General features: G+C 44.6%; 2 protein-coding genes across 4 annotated transcripts; both read left to right on the top strand.

Annotated features, from left to right (window-relative positions):
* Window positions 1-1,638: 1,638 nt before the first annotated feature.
* Window positions 1,639-5,063, top strand: LOC308383934 (uncharacterized protein). Its single transcript, XM_080862186.1, has 3 exons — window positions 1,639-1,866; window positions 2,644-2,865; window positions 3,296-5,063. Exons 1-3 carry the CDS (start codon window positions 1,695-1,697, stop codon window positions 4,393-4,395), a joined length of 1,494 nt encoding a protein of 497 aa, XP_080718312.1. The 5' UTR covers window positions 1,639-1,694; the 3' UTR covers window positions 4,396-5,063.
* Window positions 5,064-5,310: 247 nt separating this feature from the next.
* LOC308383932 (uncharacterized protein) lies at window positions 5,311-17,892 on the top strand. 3 transcript variants are annotated; one of them, XM_080862182.1, is made up of 4 exons: window positions 5,386-5,655; window positions 7,352-8,860; window positions 9,312-9,613; window positions 15,794-17,892. In XM_080862182.1, the coding sequence occupies exons 3-4, from the start codon at window positions 9,463-9,465 to the stop codon at window positions 17,254-17,256; spliced, it is 1,614 nt and encodes a 537-aa protein (XP_080718308.1). In that variant the 5' UTR covers window positions 5,386-5,655; window positions 7,352-8,860; window positions 9,312-9,462; the 3' UTR covers window positions 17,257-17,892. The 3 variants fall into 3 exon arrangements, with proteins under 3 accessions (XP_080718310.1, XP_080718308.1, XP_080718309.1); XM_080862184.1 differs by lacking the exon at window positions 15,794-17,892 and having other exon boundaries at window positions 5,311-5,655; window positions 9,312-9,461; XM_080862183.1 differs by lacking the exon at window positions 7,352-8,860.
* The last annotated feature ends 3,568 nt before the right edge of the window (window positions 17,893-21,460 follow it).

The following is a 21,460-nucleotide window of genomic DNA, read 5'->3' as shown; positions in this document are numbered from 1 at the left end:
GAAACGAGCACAGATACAGAAGTAAAGTCAGTTACAGTAAAGGTAAAACATCCCCACGGTGCAGACTTCAGAGTCTAATCTGCAACATTTTACTTACTGTCCAGTTACAGATCGCATGTATCACATGACCTCAAATGATTTGTTTGTGAACAACATGACATGAAAGCAAATTAATTCACATTAAGTTCACTCCAGAGCACATCTGCTTATTCAAAGGGCTTAAAGTTGACCTCAAAAGGGCCTCAGCTGCCTGAGTCCAGTAAAAATACCTGTTAAAGCTTCACAAGGTTTTCCTTATTCTTCAGCTGCAGTCACATAAATCTCCTGTTCAAACAAACTGCCCTTTATAATTGAAATGTGTGTTTATATTGCAGACATTTTATAACTGCAGACATGATCATCTAAAACATGAGCACCACACGTGGAGCTTAACTGGCAGCACAGAGGCCAACTGAAGACTGAGCTGTTCAAACACAGCTTATTAAACTACAGGTGGAAACAATCAGGAAAATCACAGGGCAGGAAGTCAAACCAGCACACTGCATGAAAGAAAATCAAACTTCAAAGTCAAACAGGAAATAATCAGAGGAGACTAAACCTAACATGAACGCAGAGCGACCGAGACATAAAAACAGCCCGAGACAGAAGGAGGACGATCAGCAGCACAAAGACAAAGACCTGAACCAACAACCAGGCAGACCTGAAGCAGCTGAAGCTCACAACCACTAAAAGAAGAAGCACGGTTACATTCAGATAATGCAGGCTGCACAAGAAAGTGTGTGTGTGTCTGCATGCCAAGTATCCTTGGGCAAGATACTAACCCCAAGTTGCTCTCTGGTGCATCCATCGGAGTGTGAATGTGTGCGAACGTCGTTAGAAAAACACTCAGTTTAGAGTCAGTGCTTGTGAGAATGGGTGTGATTGGGTGAATGTGCCATGTTGTAACAGCACTCTGAGCACGCCGGGAGAGTAGAAAAGCTCTATATAAGAATCAGTCCATTTACCATTTACACACACACAGAACCAAAAACACTGAGATAATCATGGAAACAGAACAGTGTAAAAATCAACAAACTCAACATTAACTCAAAATTAAAATTAGAAACAAATTTGGAAAACGTTTTGTTTTTTGGGGTTTTTTCCTAAATACGCCCACTCGACGACATTTTTCTTGTACATGTACAAACATTTTCTCATAATTTTTCCAAATATTTAAAATTTGCCTTCTTGTTATTTTGCAATTTTCTCCAAAACCTTTATACTGTTAAACTACCAGAAATGTACCATTAGTGGTCATTTTTAAATTAAAATGTATTATTATTATTGTTATTGTTGTTATTTTGTTTGTTTTTGCAGTTTGTTGTTGTGCTTCTTGCCCTTTTTTGTTAATTTTTCTTGCTTCTTAGTTTGTTTTGTTGTAAACTGGTGAAAGTTTTCTTTGAATTTCTTCATTTTTACTTATTATTTATTTTAATCTTCAGTCTCAAACGTCTAAGCAGATCGCAGATCGGGTGTGATCGAGTCCGGCTGTCCAACAGACTCCTGTCTGTAGAGGGCAGCACGACATTTCACAGTCCGCAAGCTGCTGGAAATTCATCAGACGAAGAAGAAATTCGGCGGAAGTAATCAATGAAAACTGTTGTTGTTGTGTGAGCTGAGTGTGTGAGCTGAGTGTGTGAGCTGCGGCAGCAACGATGCCTTCAGTTCAGTATCTGAGAGAGTTCATCAACGAGCGACTAACTGCTGCTGCTGAACAAATATTCTTGGAGTTTGAAAAAACGATCGTCCAGTACGAGGAAGAGATCGACCGTCAGCGCAGACTGCTGGATATCACCTGGAAACCCCAAATCAAGCTGCACAGGACAGGTGAGTCTGTGACGTGGAGCTCTGTGGGAAAGCTAGAATCATTTCCACGGGCTTCGTGACAGAAACACTGAGGGTAAAAGAACCAGCAGAAGAAACGCGTCACGCTACACAGCAGCGAACGCAAACGGCGTTAACAGATTACTGACGTCACGTTTTTGATCAGTGGTTGTTGATCGATGGTCGTGATAATTTGCATATTAGTGATCATAAAGTGACGTCACGGTTTCAGTCATCGTGCACACGTGCTGTTTGTTTGGAAACCTGCAGTCAGCTGAGACTGAGGAAGTCACCTGATGATGATGAGAAGTTTGTCCCGGTGAACAGAATCAGCCTGTGGGGAGGTCACGGTGGACAGGGCACGCGCACATTTTTTCTCTGATTTCATGAGAACGTTTTTTACTTTTAATTCAGTACTTCCGGTGTTTCTGTCACGTGTCCGTCCTGGTAGTTGCAGTAGAGACTGGATGCTGTGTGAAATACAGACACATGAAAATGAATCCAGTGATGCGCTGATCTCATAAATCTGGACTGTATTCACAAAAGAACAGAAAACAAATCGTTTAAAGTGAGAAAAAATGAGCATTTCTTTGTCAGCTTATTTTAAATGTTCACATTTTAAATGTTCACGTTTAAAGAGTCAAGTCGGATCCACGGTTTCTTCATGGATCTCTGAAGCTTTGGCCACATAAAAATAATCAGCAGTAGTCGTATGTTTTAATGTGGTGTTTTCAATAAAGCACTCGACCTTTGCTTGCCTTGTGCTTTAAACATGTGCAGACGACCCACAGCAACATGTCAGCAGGGAGGAGGAGGTTCTCCCCGAGCAGCAGCTCTGTGGCCAAGAGGATCCAGAACCTCCACAGATTAAAGAGGAACAGGAGGGAGAGCAGCTGGTAGTGAAGGAGGAGAGTGTAGACGTCATCATCTGGAACGAGAGCAGTCCTCAGCAGGAACACGAGGACGTCACCTGCAGCCCACAGATGAAGACACAAAGGACAGGTGTGTAGCATGAAACCATTTCAGTGAACCACAGCCGAGTGTGACTCCTGTGGATCTGAGTCAGGATCTAGTTTCAGCAGAAGAGTCCACGTTTTCATTCAGTGACATGTTACCAGCTGTTCCTCCTGATGCTGCCCGCACATTTATCCAGGCTTGGGATCATTGGGAAGCACAGACAGGCCTGTGTCTCCTCCTGGTCTCAAACCTGTGATCTCTGTCAGTGGAGCCACCGGGCACAAGTCATCCCATTAATGTTCTGAGCCTAATTTATCCCCCGGTGTTTGTACCAGACTTAATAGGACTAAATGCAAACATACCAACAGAATATTAGTTTACCTTCATCTCCTTCTCAGCTTCACTAATCGGTCATTTTTATTTCTTCTATGCAAAAGTGGAAATAATAACTTATTTCTTGTGCACTTTTGTTTAGACGTCCCACAGCAGCATGTCTGTGAGGAGGAGGAGGAGGAGGTTCTCACTGAGCAGCAGCTCTGGAACCAGGAGAGGAGCTCCAGTGTGGACCAGGAGGAACCAGAAGCTCCACAGATTAAAGAGGAACAGGAGGAGTTCTGTCAGGAGGTGAGCCAGGAGACTGAGACCTTCATGGTGGAAGAAAGTGAGAAAGGAAGCAAGAATGCTGACTCAGGATTAACTGTGAGTTTCGGTTTAAAGCCAAAAATGAGAAATCGCAGACGTCTCGGTGCAGACGACGCTCCGAGCCAGCGTCGCTCTGACACGGCCAGCAAATCTGTAACATGTGACGTTTGTGGAAAAGGCTTCAAGTACAGATCCCGGATGCAAAGACATCAGAGAATCCACACAGGCGAGAAGCCGTATCCCTGTGAGATGTGTGGGAAAGGTTTTTCTCAGAAGGATGCTCTGACTGTGCACATGAGAACACACACAGGTGATAAGCCCTATGTTTGTAACACCTGTGGGAAAAGATGCTTGACCTCATCGACCCTTACCCGGCACGCCGCGGTCCACACGTGCCAGAAGCCCTATTCCTGCAAAACGTGTGGGAAAGGTTTTGCTCAAAAGTCCATTTTGCTGGTCCACACGAGAGTGCACACCGGCGAGAAGCCCTATCTGTGCAACATCTGTGGGAAGAGATTTTTTAAATTGTCAACGTTTAACATGCACATGTTTATCCACGCAGATGAAAAGCCGTATTCTTGCCAAACATGTGGGAAAGGTTTTAATCGAAGAACTGATTTGTACGTCCACAGCAGAATTCACAGAGGTGAGAAACCGTTTTGTTGCCCAACGTGTGGCAAGTCTTTCAATCGGCGCAGTAATTTATTATCCCACACAAAAATCCACACGAGTGAGAAGCCCTATTCCTGCGAAACGTGCGGGAAGTCTTTCAATCGAGGCAGTAATCTGTTACGCCACATGAGGTCTCACACAGGGGAGAAGCCTTATGTTTGTAAGAGCTGTGGGACCAGGTTCGCTGACTCATCGTCACTTAAAAGGCACAGAGGAGGAGCTGCTGAATGTGGAAGAAAAGCTTCTTTAAAATCCTCCTGAGAAACCACACAGCTGAGAGGCCGTGACTGTATCAGCGTTACTGCACCACGCAGCGGAGACGTCCTCTTGCTGTGCACCATGACATCCGCCACTGAATTAATCGAGTGGCACTAGCAGTGGGAGTGGGCGTGTGTTTTTGAGTCTAAAGATATGTTTTGAGAAAATCTTGGTTATTCAGTCTGTGTACCTGTATGTGCTTCCTGTGGTAATGTCAATTTCCACAACAGCCTCTGTGGAATTTTGTCACAACAGTGGGGAAGTGGAGGGGAAGCCACTGGGAGTCTGAAGTTTTCAACAAGCAGCTTCTATAAGTTCTCTTTCCTTCCAGAGTCCGACGAACCTTTTCACCCTTACATTCGTCGCTGTGGCTCACGTGCTCCTGAACTTTAGTGTGGCTGTGCCACGAGCTCATTTGTAGCCCATCAGTTTTCTCCCACTTACAGACCTCTCTCTCTCTATCCACCTGCTCGTCCGTGGAGCGGATATGCAAGTGTTCTCAGCTGAATCATGGGGCGGATGCTGTGTTATTGGACTCGACAGCTCCAGACCACACAGGGTTTAAACCAGACGGCAGAAAGATTAAACGCATTTTCATCAGGTGTATAAATATCAGGTGTTTTTCAGCATGGTACCCTACAGATGAAGAGAATAAAGAACAAATATGAAAATGTGTCTTTGTTGTTTTTACTGCTACTTTGTGCAATAATGCATTTTTCAAATAATTTCTTTGCTTCGTGGATGGATGTACTTTATAAAAACAAAGCTTATCTGATGAGTAAAGTGTGAAGTGTAAAGCTTTTAAAAAAACAAAAAATGATTTCTTCTGCGGGTTTATTTGGTTTAGCTTTAAAACTTTGGATGATTCTGACTCATGAAGCAAGTTTTTCATCTTAATCCTGCAACCTGCCACAAATCTCTCCATTTTAGACATTTTACATTTGCTTTTCGTCTGTACAGGGCTTTTATTATGAAACTCTGGAACACGAATAAGCCCTTTGGGCGCATGCGTAGAAGAAGCAGGTTTGCAGCAGCGGCTCTCCTGAGGCGCGGACCGAGCCGGAGCACGGTGTAGTATTCCCCCGCTCAGTACTCGGGTTACTGCAGTAGTCATGTGTACTCTTGAGTATCTGAAGGACTTTATCCAGCGGAGGCTGACGGCAGCCGCGGAGGAAATCTTCAGCGAGGTGGAGAAAACCTTCGTGCAGTACGAGGAGGAGCTCGACCGTCACCGGCGGCTGCAGCGGAAGCTGCTCCTCACAGGTGTGTAAAACCTGCACGTGCCGGAAATCCAGCCAGCGGTGCTGCGTTCGAGGTCAAACTGGGAGTCGGAATTTTATTATGAAACGTAGCCCACGAGCCCACATCCAAGATGGCGGCAGTGAACGTAAACTGTGGTAAAACTTGGAATGTGTGCAGCACAGCTGTGTACCCGTGACTCACTGGCTGTGTCCCAATTCAGGGTCTGCAGCCTCAACGATCCTCAAGGGCCGCGTGCTCAAAGGCCGCTAAGGCCGGAAGTGCGAGGCTTGTGAAGTGGGACGGTCTAGCCTCCGTTGCGCTGCCCAGGTTGCCTAGCAACCATGATACTAACAGCTGGAAACGTTTCATACAGCTGTGTTTGACAGAAATGAAGGAGAAAATCTTTTGTGCATTTGTTTGTTTGTTCCTACATGATCTTTGATCATTCTCTGTGAGATGAAGCTCAGCTATTGGACGGCGTATATTTCAAAGTAAAGGCTTTAAAACCAAGTTAGTACAAACGTCACTGATGTCACATGACTTTGCCGACATGTGGCCAACAGCAATGTTTAATGTTCTTCGTTATTAAATATTTGCACATAAATAAGTGACATAATATTCACTACTTAAAGTTTACTCTTCTTTTTTTTCGGCAAAATTATCCACCCCCACCGCCGCGCTATGCATTCTGGGATATGTTGGGCCACGAAGTCTACACCGCCACATCCTTAAAATTCAGGGAAATGAAGGACGCATTTGAGGGCCGCATTTCGAGCAGCCTTTGAATTGGGACAGCCTTCGGCGCGCCGCTGTGACGTAATCGGCCTTAAAATGCGGCCTTTAAGGCTGCAGACCCTGGATTGGGATACAGCCACTGACCTGCTCCACCCATGAATGTGCTGCACGGGTGCCAGAAACTGTCTGATGAGCTGAGCTCAGCAACAACAGGGAGGCTGCGCATCAGCTCACCTGAACACACCTGGCTGATGCACGAGCTCTGGAGCCGATCGGTGGTTGGCTGGATCCGCTTTATTCCAAACATGTAAACAATATACCGAAGTTCATTTAGCAAAGACAAACAAACAGCTTTACAAAATAACATACAAGGAAAGGAGTGGGAAGAAGTGCGCATGTCCCGCCCCTTCGCCACAGTTATCGGTCAATATTCAATCAGCGTCCTTGTTGATATAATCTGCAGTCATAATGATAACGAACATATTTCTAACATAATATACACACCACATAACATCACTTTGTTTTTGCCTCCACACAACAAAACCGACTCCTCCAGTTATGAGAAGTTAGTTGTAGAATCCAATAAGCAGGAATGAAACTCTGTCCACGGCCTGCTGGGAGACAGAGCTGTCAGATCATCAGCCTTTGTTTCCTCCTCACCTTCTGCAGGGAGGGCACGTCTGCTGAGACCCCTCTGACCCAGGCTTGGATGAGTCAGAGGAACTTAATGGATGGCTGGATTTGTTATACACCTATAAAGCTGAAACTTCTCCCCAACAGGAAATCTTTGTTTTTAGTTATGAACCTCTTGAAGCCATTCTTTCTTTTTTTATGTCTCATATTTAAAAACTGGATGTTAAATCTGATGCTCCTGACCTTTGTGTGTGTGAGTGAACCACAGAGTTCACTAACCCTCACCAGGATCTCTGTGGGTTTTACTATCATCATACTGTTAACTTATTTCTTGTGCAACTTTGTTTAGATGTCCCACAGCAGCCTGTAGGTAAGGAGGAGGAGGTTCTCCCTGAGCAGCAGCTCTGGAACCAGGAGAGGAGCTCCAGTGTGGAGCAGGAGGAACCAGAAGCTCCACAGATTAAAGAGGAAGAGGAGGAACTGTGCAGCAGTCAGGAGGGAGAGCAGCTGGGACTGAAGGAGGAGACGGATACCTTCATGGTGACTGTTGCTGAGGAAGGAGAGCACAGTGAACCAGACATGGAGCAGCTCTTCTCTCGGGGGCCTGATGCCTTCATGGTGACTGCCACATATGAGGAAAGTGAGGAAGGAAGGAAGCAGTTTTGTTGCCCAACGTGCGGCAAGTCTTTCAATCGGCGCAGTAATTTATTATCCCACACAAAAATCCACACGAGTGAGAAGCCCTATTCCTGCGAAACGTGCGGGAAGTCTTTCAATCGAGGCAGTAATCTGTTACGCCACATGAGGTCTCACACAGGGGAGAAGCCTTATGTTTGCAAGAGCTGTGGGACCAGGTTCTCTGAGTTCTCATCACTTAAAAGGCACAAAGCACATTTTGCACAGAGCTGCAATATGTGGAAGAAAAGTTACAGCATGTCCTTAAAATCCACGTGAGAACCACGCAGCTGAGAGGCCGTGACTGTGGCAGCTACACCACGCAGCTGAGACGTGGTCGTCCTGAAGCACCGATGGGCAGAAAACGTGTGGACACATCGACTGGACCGCGCTGCAGCAGCAGCCTCGTGTGAAACGAGTCTGTTACTATCTGTTTTCAGTCTGAGGGAAACAGCACCAACAGTTCAAGGCAGAAAAACGTGAATCTTTCATGTTTTCATGAAGTCTCGGTGGCTCGGTGTGAGCCCCGTCTTTTAGCCTGTTTGTTTCTCTTTAGTTCTCCGAGCGGGATCACCGACATCTGTCACTGAGTTAGAGTTAGTGTTCTGGGAAATAAATGAGTGTAAAGACTGAGCAGTGCGAGCGGCTCATGTGTTTGGACGTTTTCTTGGTCTGTGTGTAAATAACAACATTAGAATCCAGCAGAAACACTGAGGTGTTTTTAAAAAGCTCAAGTTTCTCTTCCCTTAACCTAAAGGAGCCCACCTCTCCCCCAGACCTCCCTCTCTCACCCAGACCTCCCTCTCTCACCCCGACCTCCCTCTCTCACGTCGACCTCCCTCTCTCACCCCGACCTCCCTCTCTCACCCAGTCCTTCTCTGCTGGAGAATCCCAGCAGATTCAATCCATCCAGCTCTCAGAGAAACTGGAACAAAAGCTCCATCTCAGTCTCTACAGGCTTCAGTTAGCATGTCAAAGGTTAAAGTTCATGACATCACAATTGCAGGAGAAAGCCTCCTCTCTATAGAAAGAGCACGCAGCACAACTCAGGTCTGCGACGGCACAGGCCGAGTCCACAGCTGAACCCAGCAGAAGAGCTGTGGTGGAAGTGGAACGAGTGACACGACGCTGTGAAGAAGAGCGAGCTCCAGACAACTTTACACATCTGTAACTTTATACTCCTGTAAGTGTCCTTTACAGTCACATTTTTACTGAGGTGACATACTTTAATACATATTCTGAATTTTGATATTTGAGAATAATTTATTTGTGATTATTTCATGAAATTTATTGTGAAGGTTTGTGTGGAAAATAAAGGAGTGAACAAAGTGGTTTGACTCTTGTGTCCTGGGTGCGCTCCTTTTAAATATAAGTAACATGAGAACTGTAAGGAGTTCAAATGGACACTACACTTATATTAAACTTTTATGTATTTAATGTGTGTTGAGACTCCAGTCGGGTACATCCTTCCTCTTTCTTGTGGTGACCTACAAATAAAAGAAATACACAAGAACAAACATGAAAATATGGTTCTTTATTTATTATTATTTTGTGCAGAAATCCTCATTTTTCCTTTTTTCGATTTTCTTCTGTGTCTCTGTGACATTTCACTAAGTTGCTTTTCGTCTGTACAGGGCTTTTATTGTGAAACTCCGGGAGAGGAAGAACCCTTTGGGCGCATGCGTAGAAGAAGCAGGTTTGCAGCAGCGGCTCTCCTGAGGCGCGGACCGAGCCGGAGCACGGTGTAGTATTCCCCCGCTCAGTACTCGGGTTACTGCAGTAGTCATGTGTACTCTTGAGTATCTGAAGGACTTTATCCAGCGGAGGCTGACGGCAGCCGCGGAGGAAATCTTCAGCGAGGTGGAGAAAACCTTCGTGCAGTACGAGGAGGAGCTCGACCGTCACCGGCGGCTGCAGCGGAAGCTGCTCCTCACAGGTGTGTAAAACCTGCACGTGCCGAAAAGCTAGCGAGGAGTTGTGCCACAGCGGTCTTGCACGCGGGTGTCCGCGCGGACAGCCTGAGCCAACATGGCCGAGAGTCACGGGGTCACTTCCGGCGTCATCCTCAGCTTTCGCCCCCCTTTGGTGTCAAACCTGCGCCTCTGGGCTATGCGTTGGCTGTACTGATGTAAGTTTGCCTGCTGTCAGTGGTTTACTTTAAGGGTCCACGAAGCTGTGAAATGTAAACGGCTTCACTGAGCTCGATTCTTCAGTTTGAGGGTAAATCTCTGAACACGGAGCTCGTGAAGGATGTCGCGAGTCTGACAGCAGGTTGGGAGGTCAGTAGAAACCAGACCTGTCCTGGTGTAACAGCGTCTCAGACACGAGGCACATCCGGCTCTTTAAGAATCTAAAAGCTGGATGATGTCACACATTAAAGCTGAAAGTTGAGCAAAAACAACATTTTGTTGTACTTGTTCCTGTTACTATTATATCCAAACTGTGTGACGCTGTTCTCGCTCATTGTCGCTCTGATATCATATCAGTGTAATGCAGTGACTGTTACAGAGGAGAAAACCATCTTCCACGTCGAACAAGATAAACCAGATTAGAACATGCTGCTGTTTTATTCTGATAAGTATGCTGACAGCACGCTGCACTCCTCCCTGCCTGAACCTGAAATGTGTTACTTAAAATATAAAACTAATAAACTACCAGTTAAAGTATTTACTGTTGGCCAATCAAAAGTCAAAGGAATCATTCTGTTTCCTTATCTGCGTTTCATGGATCGATATCGGTGCTGCATCATGTCTGTGCCATCACATGTTTGTATTAAAGCAGTGTGAGAATGGTACTAATGGAAGATGACGGTGATGTGGTATCTGAACAGCTGGTGGAGCCTCCACTTGTCTAAAATTGTGGCTTTAAAGTCAGAAAGCGATTTGAGGTCACATGTTTGCTCCTGATTCGTGTCAGCGAATGTTTCTATTCGTCCTCTCACTGACACAGAGATGCAGAACAGTAATAGTCACCTGAGACGATTTCCCAGCAGCGTTACACCAGCGGCAGGCTGAGCTGCCGATGCCGGCAGGATGGATCCATGTTTCCATGGTTGCTCTGACCTCGAGACTGATCATACCCGGAAACGTTTTTCCTTCTTGTGTTTTAGTTTTAGTGAGACTGAAAACTGTAGCCTCGGTGTCTTGTCCGTTCTGACAGCGGTGGTACCCGCTGTGGTCTTCTGCTTCAGGCTTTAGCATGCCGCCCATTCAGAGATGCTCTTCTGATCACTTTGGATGTGACGAGCAGCGATTTTAGTTACTGCTGTCGTCCTGTCTCAGAGTTCTGCCGTTCTCCTCTGACACAAAGAAGGTACTTCCTCTCAGAGAACTGCTGCTCTCCGGATAGTTTCATACCATTCACGGTAACACCGGTATAATGTTAGGCAATGATAAGAAAATGAAATATTGTGATAGAATATGAGGAAAAGGCGCATGTGCAGTGTTTTCATAAACACATGGCAGAAAAAGCATGGCGGTGACGGAGAATGAGAAGAGTGAAAGCAGATCGCTGAATGAAACGGATGAACCAGAACTGGTTTGTAAAAATGCTGCAACTTCAGTGGTGGAGCTGGTTTAGCTTTCGTCCGGCACTCAAAAGTCTGTCAAAAAATGTTTCAGTACGACTTTGCTAAGCTGCGAAGCTGCACCGCTTGATGGACTGTCGGAGCATTACGGCTATCGTAGGCTGAGCCTCGCGGAGTGATGCGTACCGTGCTTCAACATGACGTTACCGTATTGTTTGTGTATAAGGACCCAAAATGGCAGCTGTTAAGAGACGTGCGCATGAAGCGGATTTTAAACTCAAGGCTATCGGTCATGCAGTAGAACATGGGAACAGAGCAGCTGTGAGAGAATTCAGCATTATGAGTCAATGGTACAAAAGTGAAGAATGAGTTGAGTCAAGTTAGACGTATCTGACTGTTTTTTACTGCAGTTCCATGTTTCAAAGCTCCTCTTTTTACCTTTGGTGGTTATTATACATGGTTATGCTCAGCATATGTCAGCCCATTTGCCTTTTGGTTAAACTGTCAGCAAGGAATTTGCATTTGCACTGTTAAAATGTTATATATACACATAAAAACAGCTGCTTGTTTACGTGAAAATACATTCATGGGGTTTTTTTGCACTAGTAAAGTTGTGGAGTTGTAAAGTATTTTGTCTCGCATCAATTATATCGTCCGTTATATCGTTATCGCAAATTTTCAAATGTACATCGTTGTAAGTATTTTTGGTCATATCGCCCTGCCCTACTTCTTTGTAAACTCTGAGATGTCTGTGTGGGAAAACCAGCCAATCAGCAGTTTCTGAAATAGGACACTAAAAGTTTCTTAAATCACTTTTCTTCCTCAATTTTCTGATGCTCAGTTTGACCCCCGGCTGATTGTCGTCACCATCTCTACATGCATAAATACACTGAGCTGCTGCCATGTCATTGGCTGATTAGAGATTAGTGTTAATGAGTGAGTGTAGACCACAGCTTGGTACATCTGTTATTGTTTGATATCCATGAGCTGTGGGCAGAAACTGAGTGAGTGAGATCACAGATGAAGGCGGAGAAAACGAGCGTCGTCCAAACGGTGTCTGGACTCTGCGTCAGAGGGAGGGTGAGGAGCTTGGTTATTCAGGAGCGTCTCCGAGCTCCTCAAGGAGCAAGTGGAGATATTCGGGCATCTGGCCAGGATGGCTCCTGGGTGAGGTGTTCCAGGCATGTCCTACCAGGAGAAGCCTCCAGGGCAGACTTGGGGCACACTGGAGAGATTACGTCTCAGATGGCTTGGAATGAGTTGGAGAAGCTGGCTGGGAAGAGGGAGGCCCCCGTGATCCGGAGCCTGGTCAGGAAATAGGTGGAACCAGTAATAGGTGTTTGAGTTTCAGTAGAGATCTGTAAGCAGTGACAGGAAAAATTCCCCCAGGTATTAAAATGCTAATTTCCAGGTTAATATTTGTTATTCTGAGGGCCTGAAGGGCTTTAAAAGTAAAAGGAATTTTGCATTACTGCCCCCTTGTGGCGAGAGTAGTTATTTAAAACCAAAAACCTCCAGTGGTGATTGTAGAGTCTGTTGGGCCCCCAGGCAAAAATTCGTATTTATTCATTATTTATAAAAACAAACAAAACATAAATAATCATTTAAATAATAAGCAAGTTCAATTTTAATTTTCCTAAGAAGTTTCCTGTCTTGGTTGATGGCAAACGGATCCTCTGAACATCTGTAATTAACACAAAGTCTCTTTATATGAAGCTACTTAAAAACATCAAAGGTGCTGATATTGATATGAGTTATATGACTAAACCTAGAACATAAGACACACACAGCTGTACCTCAGCGTCAGACCTAGAATGAGCCTGGCAAACAGAAATGTGGCTCTGCAACAAATTTTATTGGAAAAATATTTTCACTGTGAGCAGCAGCAACTTCCCATCTCAATGAGAATGACTTGAAAGAGGAATACAGTGGCTATCCTGTGATGTACAGGTCCTTCTCAAAAAATTAGCATATTGTGATAAAGTTCCTTATTTTCTGTAATGTACTGATAAACATTAGACTTTCATATATTTTAGATTCATTACACACAACTGAAGTAGTTCAAGCCTTTCATTGTTTTAATATTGATGGTTTTGGCATGCAGCTCATGAAAACCCAAAAGTCCTATCTCAAAAAATTAGCATATTTCACCCGACCAATAAAAGAAAAGTGTTTTTAATACAAAAAAAGTCAACCTTCAAATAATTATGTTCAGTTATACACTCAATACTTGGTCGGGAATCCTTTTGCAGAGATGACTGCTTCAATGCGGCGTGGCATGGAGGCAATCAGCCTGTGGCACTGCTGAGGTGTTATGGAGGCCCAGGATGCTTCGATAGCGGCCTTAAGCTCATCCAGAGTGTCGGGACTTGCGTCTCAACTTTCTCTTCACAATATCCCACAGATTCTCTATGGGGTTCAGGTCAGGAGAGCTGGCAGGCCAATTGAGCACAGTAGTACCATGGTCAGTAAACCAGTTACCAGTGGTTTTGGCACTGTGAGCAGGTGCCAGGTCGTGCTGAAAAATGAAATCTTCATCTCTATAAAGCTTTTCAGCAGATGGAAGCATGAAGTGCTCCAAAATCTCCTGATAGCTGCATTGACCCTGCCCTTGATAAAACACAGTGGACCAACACCAGCAGCTGACATGGCACCCAGACCATCACTGACTGTGGGTACTTGACACTGGACTTCAGGCATTTTGGCATTTCCCTCTCTCCAGTCTTCCTCCAGACTCTGGCACCTTGATTTCCGAATGACATGCAAAAGTTGCTTCCATTCGAAACAGTACTTTGGACCACTGAGCAACAGTCCAGCGCTGCTTCTCTGTAGCCCAGGTCAGGCGCTTCTGCCGCTGTTTCTGGTTCAAATGCGGCACCTGTAGCCCATTTCCTGCACACGCCTGTACACGGTGGCTCTGGATGTTTCTACTCCAGACTCAGTCCACTGCTTCCGCAGGTCCCCCAAGGTCTGGAATCGGTCCTTCTCCACAATCTTCCTCAGGGTCACCTCTTCTCGTTGTGCAGCCTTTTCTGCCACACTTTTTCCTTCCCACAGACTTCCCACTGAGGTGCCTTGATACAGCACTCTAGGAACAGCAATTTCTTTCTGTGTCTTACCCTCTTGCTTGAGGGTGTCAATGATGGCCTTCTGGACAGCAGTCAGGTCGGCAGTCTTACCCATGATTGCGGTTTTGAGTAATGAACCAGGCTGGGAGTTTTTAAAAGCCTCAGGGATCTTTTGCAGGTGTTTAGAGTTTGTTTGTTGATTCAGGTGATTAGGTTAATAGCTCGTTTAGAGAACCTTTTCATGATATGCTCATTTTTTGAGATAGGAATTTTGGGTTTTCATGAGCTGTATACCAGAATCATCAATATTAAAATGATGAAAGGCTTGAACTACTTCAGTTGTGTGTAATGAATCTAAAATATATGAAAGTCTAATGTTTATCAGTACATTACAAAAAATAATGAACTTTATCACAATATGCTAATTTTTTGAGAAGGACCTGCACATATGGTCCGTGTAGGGCAAAAGTTTTGGGCGTGAAATAAAGAGAAAGACATTTCTTCCACTTTGTTCTCCAGACTCAGTTTTTAGAGCAGGTGATGACATCATCCAGTGGCAACAAAATTCCTTGAAAAGTCAAATTCTAGATAAAAATTGGTGCCCGTTTTTTTCAGACACTCTCAAATTCAAATGAATCGGGAAAAATTCTGTTTTTTGGATTTTGTGAAAATCATGTGACGAATCACCACCGAAAGTCATAGCACACTATTCCCCATCAAGCCTCACACAATAATATAACAGGCTGCGAGGCGTTTTGCTTCAAAATTTAGAAGTGAGCTGTTGCATCAGCACAATTAATTAACTTGGAGATTCGGATCTGGAATTGATATGTCACTGTGAGATGATGGTTTTATTAGAGAGGACGTCTCACTGTAAGGGAGAACTTCAGAAATGCTGGTTTTGGCCTTCCACCGAAGAAAACTCACCAGATTTCTGATAAAAACATTGTTGCACAGTTTGGTAAAATAAGGTGTGGTGGGACGTGGTCTGCGGTGCCGTGCAGGGAGGGCAGACGCACCTGCACGGCACCCGTAATCACGCCCGCCGGGTTAAAACACGGGGACTCAGGTGTGTGTGGTTGTTGTTGTGGTGAGTGTGAATAAAAATGGCTCAAAATGATATTCCGTGGTCCCGCCGTTCCTTATTCTCACCACCACAAAGGTTTCGCTTACTGATGCTTAAAATACATTGTTGTTTGTCCTATGGACAAAAATGACAGGAAACAAACGGGTATCTATGAGTAAAGTGACAGAGTGTTTGCCTGTAAGCAATAGTGATGACTAACTGCACGTTGAATTTATGGCAGTGTAACAGACTCATGCTGCTTCAGCCTTTTTCTCTCCAAAAGATCAGCGAGATAAAACACTCCTCTCTGATGGTTTATGCTCTGTAATGAAGTTAGGAAGTTTGATCTGCCGTTAGCCGCTTTGAGGTCTGCTCTGACTGAAAATGTGTCGCCCAAATTATTTGGCACACTTCAGATTTCATTTGTGTAGTAACGTATTGCCTTTGTTCCTCCAGACCTCCCACAGCAACGTGAAAATGGAGAGGAGGAGATTCTTACTGACCAGGAGAGACCCTCAGGTGTGGACCAGGATGAACCACAGCAACCACGGATTAAAGAGGAACAGGAGGAACTCTGCACCAGTCAGGAGAACCCCCAACCTCCACAGATAAAAGAGGAGGAGGAAGAAGTTAGAACCAGTCCAGAGGACCCAGAATCTTCACAGATTAAAGAAGAAGGGAAGGAACCATGCACCAGTCAGGACGGAGAGCAGGTTGTGCTGAAGGAGGAGACTGATACCTTTACGGTGACTCCTGTTCACGAGGAAGATGGCTGCAGTGACGCAGGACCAAACAATGTTCTGCTCTCCCCTCTGAGCCCTCCTGACGCTGAGAATGGGAAGAAGTACTATCGTATTTACACAATGAAATATCTTGAAAGAATTCAGACAGTTGACAAAAGATACTGTTGCAAAATATGTGGGAAAGGTTTCGCTCACAGATGTAATTTGGTGGACCACATGAGAATTCACACTGGTGAAAAGCCATACACATGTGAAACATGCGGGAAAAGTTTCAACAGAGTTGGTAATTTTAATGCCCACATGAGAAACCACACGGGTAAGAAGCCCTATGCTTGTGAAACGTGTGGGAAAGGTTTTAATCATCGATGCAATTTGGTGGACCACGTGAGAATTCACACAGGAGAGAAACCATACACATGTGAAACATGTGGGAAAAGTTTCAATCGAGTTGGTAATTTTAATGCCCACATGAGAACTCATGCAAGTAAGAAGATGTTTTCTTGTGAAACCTGCGGGAAAGGTTTCAATAGAAGGGGCCACTTTAATGCCCACCTGAAAACGCACACAGGTGAGAAACCTTATCCCTGTTACACGTGTGGGAAAACATTTATAAATGCATCAAGGCTCAAATTTCACATGATAATTCACACCGGTAAGAAACCCTATTCTTGTGAAACATGTGGGAAGCGTTTCATTCGAAAAGTGCACTTAACCACCCACGTGAGAATTCACACAGGTGAGAAACCTTATCCCTGCGAGGTATGTGAGAAAAGATTTATTGACGCGTCAACGTTGAAGTGTCACATGAGAACTCACACAGGTGAAAAACCGTATGTTTGTAACATCTGTGGGAAAGCATTTTCTGTCTTATCGACCTTTAAAAGTCACACCTCGGTTCATACAGGTGAGAAACCGTATTCCTGTGAAATATGTGGGAAAACATTCAGTCGCAGTGGTCACTTGACTGTACACGTAAGAACTCACACGGGTGAGAAGCCATACTCGTGTAAAACATGTGACAAAACTTTCAGTCAAAGGCATCATTTGACTTCCCACATGAGATCTCACACAGGTGAGAAGCGGTATTCTTGCCAAATGTGTGAGAAAAGCTTTGTTCAAAGCAGTCATTTGTGGCGCCACATGCGAACTCACACAGGCGAGACATCGTCGTCCTGAAACATCTCTGTGGGATTATCTTCAAGTGACGCTTAGGAAAATAAAAGAGGTTAACAGAGGAACTTTCAGATCTCAGAGCTCTGTAGTTTATTGCATGTGACAAAGTACTCGATGGATCAAATGAATCATGATTTGATCTTTCAGAGCCGACAGTGAGGCTGTCAGATTTGTCCGGTCTGTAAGTTTTGATTTTTACAGAAACACGTTGCATATTTTGAAAAATGCTGCCTTTCGTCTCCTGTTTTGTTCACTTTTGTGCTGTTCTCATGATGTAAACATGAGAAAAAGAAGTTAATGTTACAACATGTTAAGGCTTTTACTTTTTCTTATCTCTCTTCTTTTTCTCGTCACCCCCCCATGGCAGTTGTGCAGGCTACCCCTCGCTGGGCCTGGTCCTGTTGGAGGTTTCTTCCTGTTAGAAGGGAGTTCTTCCTCCCCACAGTGCTCCATGTGTCTGATTGGTTCTCTTCAAGAGTGTAGTTAAGGCTACTGTTATAGAGATAATCATAGTCACAATTACTTAGATCATTATTGGCCAGTTATTGAACTTAAAATGTCTTTTTACTGACTGTATACACACACACACACACACACACACACACACACACACACACACACACACACACACACACACAACCCTTATAGTTAAAATAAAAAGTGGTTTAATCCTAATAATTTTTTTCATCATTGAAAGCAAAAATCTGCAGACCTCATTCTGGGATGTGAACCTTACCCATAAAGCTCTTTGAGATGACTGTTATTGTGAACTTGGCAGTGTTGGAAGGTTACTTTTAGAATGTATTCCACTACAGATTACATAATACATGCCCCAAAATGTAGTTTGTAACATATTTCATTAAATTACTTAATGTCAGTAACATGTTCTGAATACTTTAGATTACTTGATATATTGTCATGGTTTTTACAACTACATGGATGTACTGTGTGATTTGTTACTATTACTGAAGGCTACTTGCCACTGAGCTAATATTGTTAGCTGGCGTTAGCTGAGGTTAGTTCATAGACTGCTTTAGGAACTGCACATGATTATTTGCACCTAGCAGGCTGTTAATGCTTTCCACCAAGTTTAGCAGTCTGCACTCTAATAGTAATAAATCACAGCAGTAGTAAAATCGAAGATACTGAAGTGGCACATAACCCAGGTAGCTACCACAACTAAAACAAGGTAGCTGCAGTCGGCTAATGTTAGTTTTAAAAAAGAGCTTACTTCCAGATGTTTCTTTATGTTGGAGTCTTTTGACGCTGAGAGCAGCTTGGTTGCTGACAAACAGTTTTCATTGCACGGTCAGATTTCATCCCTTTCTTCTTTAAATATGAAGTATTGTTGGAAATTCCAAGTAATAAATGTATTCCTACCTGTGCACTGTTGGTTCTGTTGTGCTGGCTCCAGGTCCATTGTGTAACTGATGCCACCAACATTAACAGGACGCTTGCTTCAGAGCCTTTATTGTGTGTTTGTTTGGGTTTCTGACAATGCGTTTAAAAATTAGAGAGGGGACAGCCGAACATATGAAACATATGTATGTATCGTATGTAATTATCACCTTTTTAAACGGTAACTGTAACAGAATACAGTTACTCACATTTTTGTATTTTAAATGTCTTCCATTACTCCCCAACACTGGAACTTGCTCTATTGATAAAACTGGCTTGAGCTGAGCAGAGGTTCCATCTTACTTTGTCTTTGTTTGCATGTTTATGCGTCACTTTTCTCTTTCTTTATGCGGCTGGATTTACAGGAAGTGTTCCAGCTCCCGCACCATTAGTGTAGTGTCTAATATTACAATAGTTTTCTCATTATTTTAAGTATATGTTTCCAAAGAGTCTTTTTTTTTTTTTACATCAGTGTTTCTCCATGAAAACACTTCCTGAGTTTGGTCAGTTTTAGTAGAATTTTCTTTTGCTTAGTTTATATTTTCGTCTATTTTATGATTACAGTCTTTTCACTGTTTCACTCACTGCTGTAAATGAACCTGTAGAAATAAAATTTCTTTTGTCAAAGAAACCTGATAACATTTCTTTCACTGCTCCTTAGAGTGTGTGGTGGTGGGGGGGTAATATGGGTGTCATCAGACCAGCTAAACTTCCTGCAGTGGCTCATCCAGCGATGAGAGCTGATGATGGTCGGGTCTCGGGCTACCACCCAGTTTTCAGATGAAGAGTTTCCAAAGGGAGCGCATCAGGTGAGAAGTGCGAGGACCATGAGGCATCCATCAGTCATCCCAGAGCTGCGATCTGAAGCCACGCAACGACTACAGACCATTGGTCAAATTCATGACTGAAGCAGCAGCAGGTGTACGAGTGCAGAGTTAAACCGCTCTCAAGTCTCAGGTGAGTAAAGCAAATAACTACCAATGGAAGTGAAGGATATCGCCTGCTGACCTATCAGGGAGTCGTAAATGCATTTTAGCTGAGGTCACCAATAGGCGGGCTGCGGCCCGGATGATTACTAGATTCTAGACTAATTTTAATCTGCCTCACCGGTGTGAAAGTGCTGCGAGCGCACCAACGTGTTTATGAAGATGTCTCTGAAGGTGAGGCTTCTCCACCTCACAGCTCCACCCAGGCCGTACGCCACCTCCTCGTGAGCTCAGAGATCTCGGGTCCCTGTTGCTGCTTCCACATGGGAAACTGGAAAAACCTGACGCCGTTTCCCTGGGGGTCCCCTTCTGGTCAAGTGTGCGGTTGTGACAGTTTATAATGCAGCAGGCCACCATGGCGACCACTTTATGTCCCATAATGCACTATGTTATGACAGTCCAAGAAAAACCAGGAGTGGAAGGAGGAGCAAACACCTGATGAGTCCGTGGGTGGATTTTCTCTCAGATGTGGACACAGTTCCACAAACAGGTTTGGCCTCAGCCCACACACACACACACACACACACACACACACACACACACACACACACACACACACACACACACACACACACACACAGGCTTCTCATCCAGAGAACATGTCACCTGAGGGGCTTAAAATAAAGAGCTGCCTCACAGACACTTCCTCCCAGCACAGATGTTCTGGTCCTCTCCTGATGGGAAGCATTTAAACTGACTATCCATCATTTCTGGGATTTCCAGCTGAGGTATTCAGAATTTTCTGGACTGCTGTGGAAAAACTTTTGTTTCAGCCCATTCAGGTCTGAACTCTGACAAATCTGAGTGTTAAAAACAATGTTTTTAATATTTGGAACTGAACGTGTTGATAAATAAATGTTTGAAGCTGAAGTTTAAAAACATCAAAGCGCTGCTTCAGAAACATGGCCGAGGCGTGGTTCATCTGAACAGAGTCACGTGATCAGTGACATTCAGCACGTGGCTGCTTCAGTGCCTGATTTAATGGTTTGTAAGGAAGTGAGTCATTGGTGGGGTTTTGCTGTGTTTTGGTGATTCTGTGCGAGAGATAGTGAATCAGTGATCAGAGACATGGAGCCAGACGCTCTGCCTGTTCCTAAATAAAAACCAGTTCATCAGCAATTCTGCTCCCAGGTGTAAAATGCACAAAAGAAATGCACAGTTATAGAAGTTTTAGTGTATTTTATATAAACATATGTGTCCGCTGGTTAATTGCATAATGACGTGGAAGCAGGGACCTCACAGCACAGACATACTCCCAGCCTGGTGTTAGTAGTAACAAGAAGTCACCAGCGAAAGGAGAACCATGACACACGTTTAACGAAGGAAGGTTTAATCATCAAAATGATTTATTACAAAAATAGACATAACAGTGGGCAGAGAGAACAGAGTCACACTGAGGCAGATTCAAGCTGCTCTTCATATGTTTGTCCACCAGGTGTCACCAGAGGCCTGTGTTTAAAATAGCAATGAACTGTTTTTAATTACGATTCAAAGCTTCGTTTGTCCGTCGCTGGTTTGGACCAAAGATCCTGAACGTGGGACGATAACAAGGACAAAGGAATTTGACCCTTCCTGAGCATGCGCAGTAGACGGTCAGGGCTCCGGTCAGACTGATGCGCTGCTGGTCGTTAAGGGAACGACTGAGCCCGCGCGCCGCGCGCGTGCCCTGAACGCGGTGCGGTGTCTGTAACGCACTGACGCTGCCGCAGCCCCCCCCCCCCCCCCCCCCCCCCGCCCCGTCTCTCTCTCTCTCTCCCTCCCTCCCTCCCTCCCTTTTCTCCCCCTCCCTCCCTCTCTCTATCTCCCCATCCCTCCCTCCCCCC

The sequence above is a fragment of the Rhamphochromis sp. 'chilingali' genome (genome assembly GCF_963969265.1).
Source record: "Rhamphochromis sp. 'chilingali' genome assembly, chromosome: 16".
In the NCBI taxonomy this organism is placed as follows: Eukaryota; Metazoa; Chordata; class Actinopteri; order Cichliformes; family Cichlidae; genus Rhamphochromis; species Rhamphochromis sp. 'chilingali'.
The sequence above is the reverse complement of the archived record's forward strand: the minus strand, read 5'-3'. Positions and strand labels throughout refer to the sequence as shown.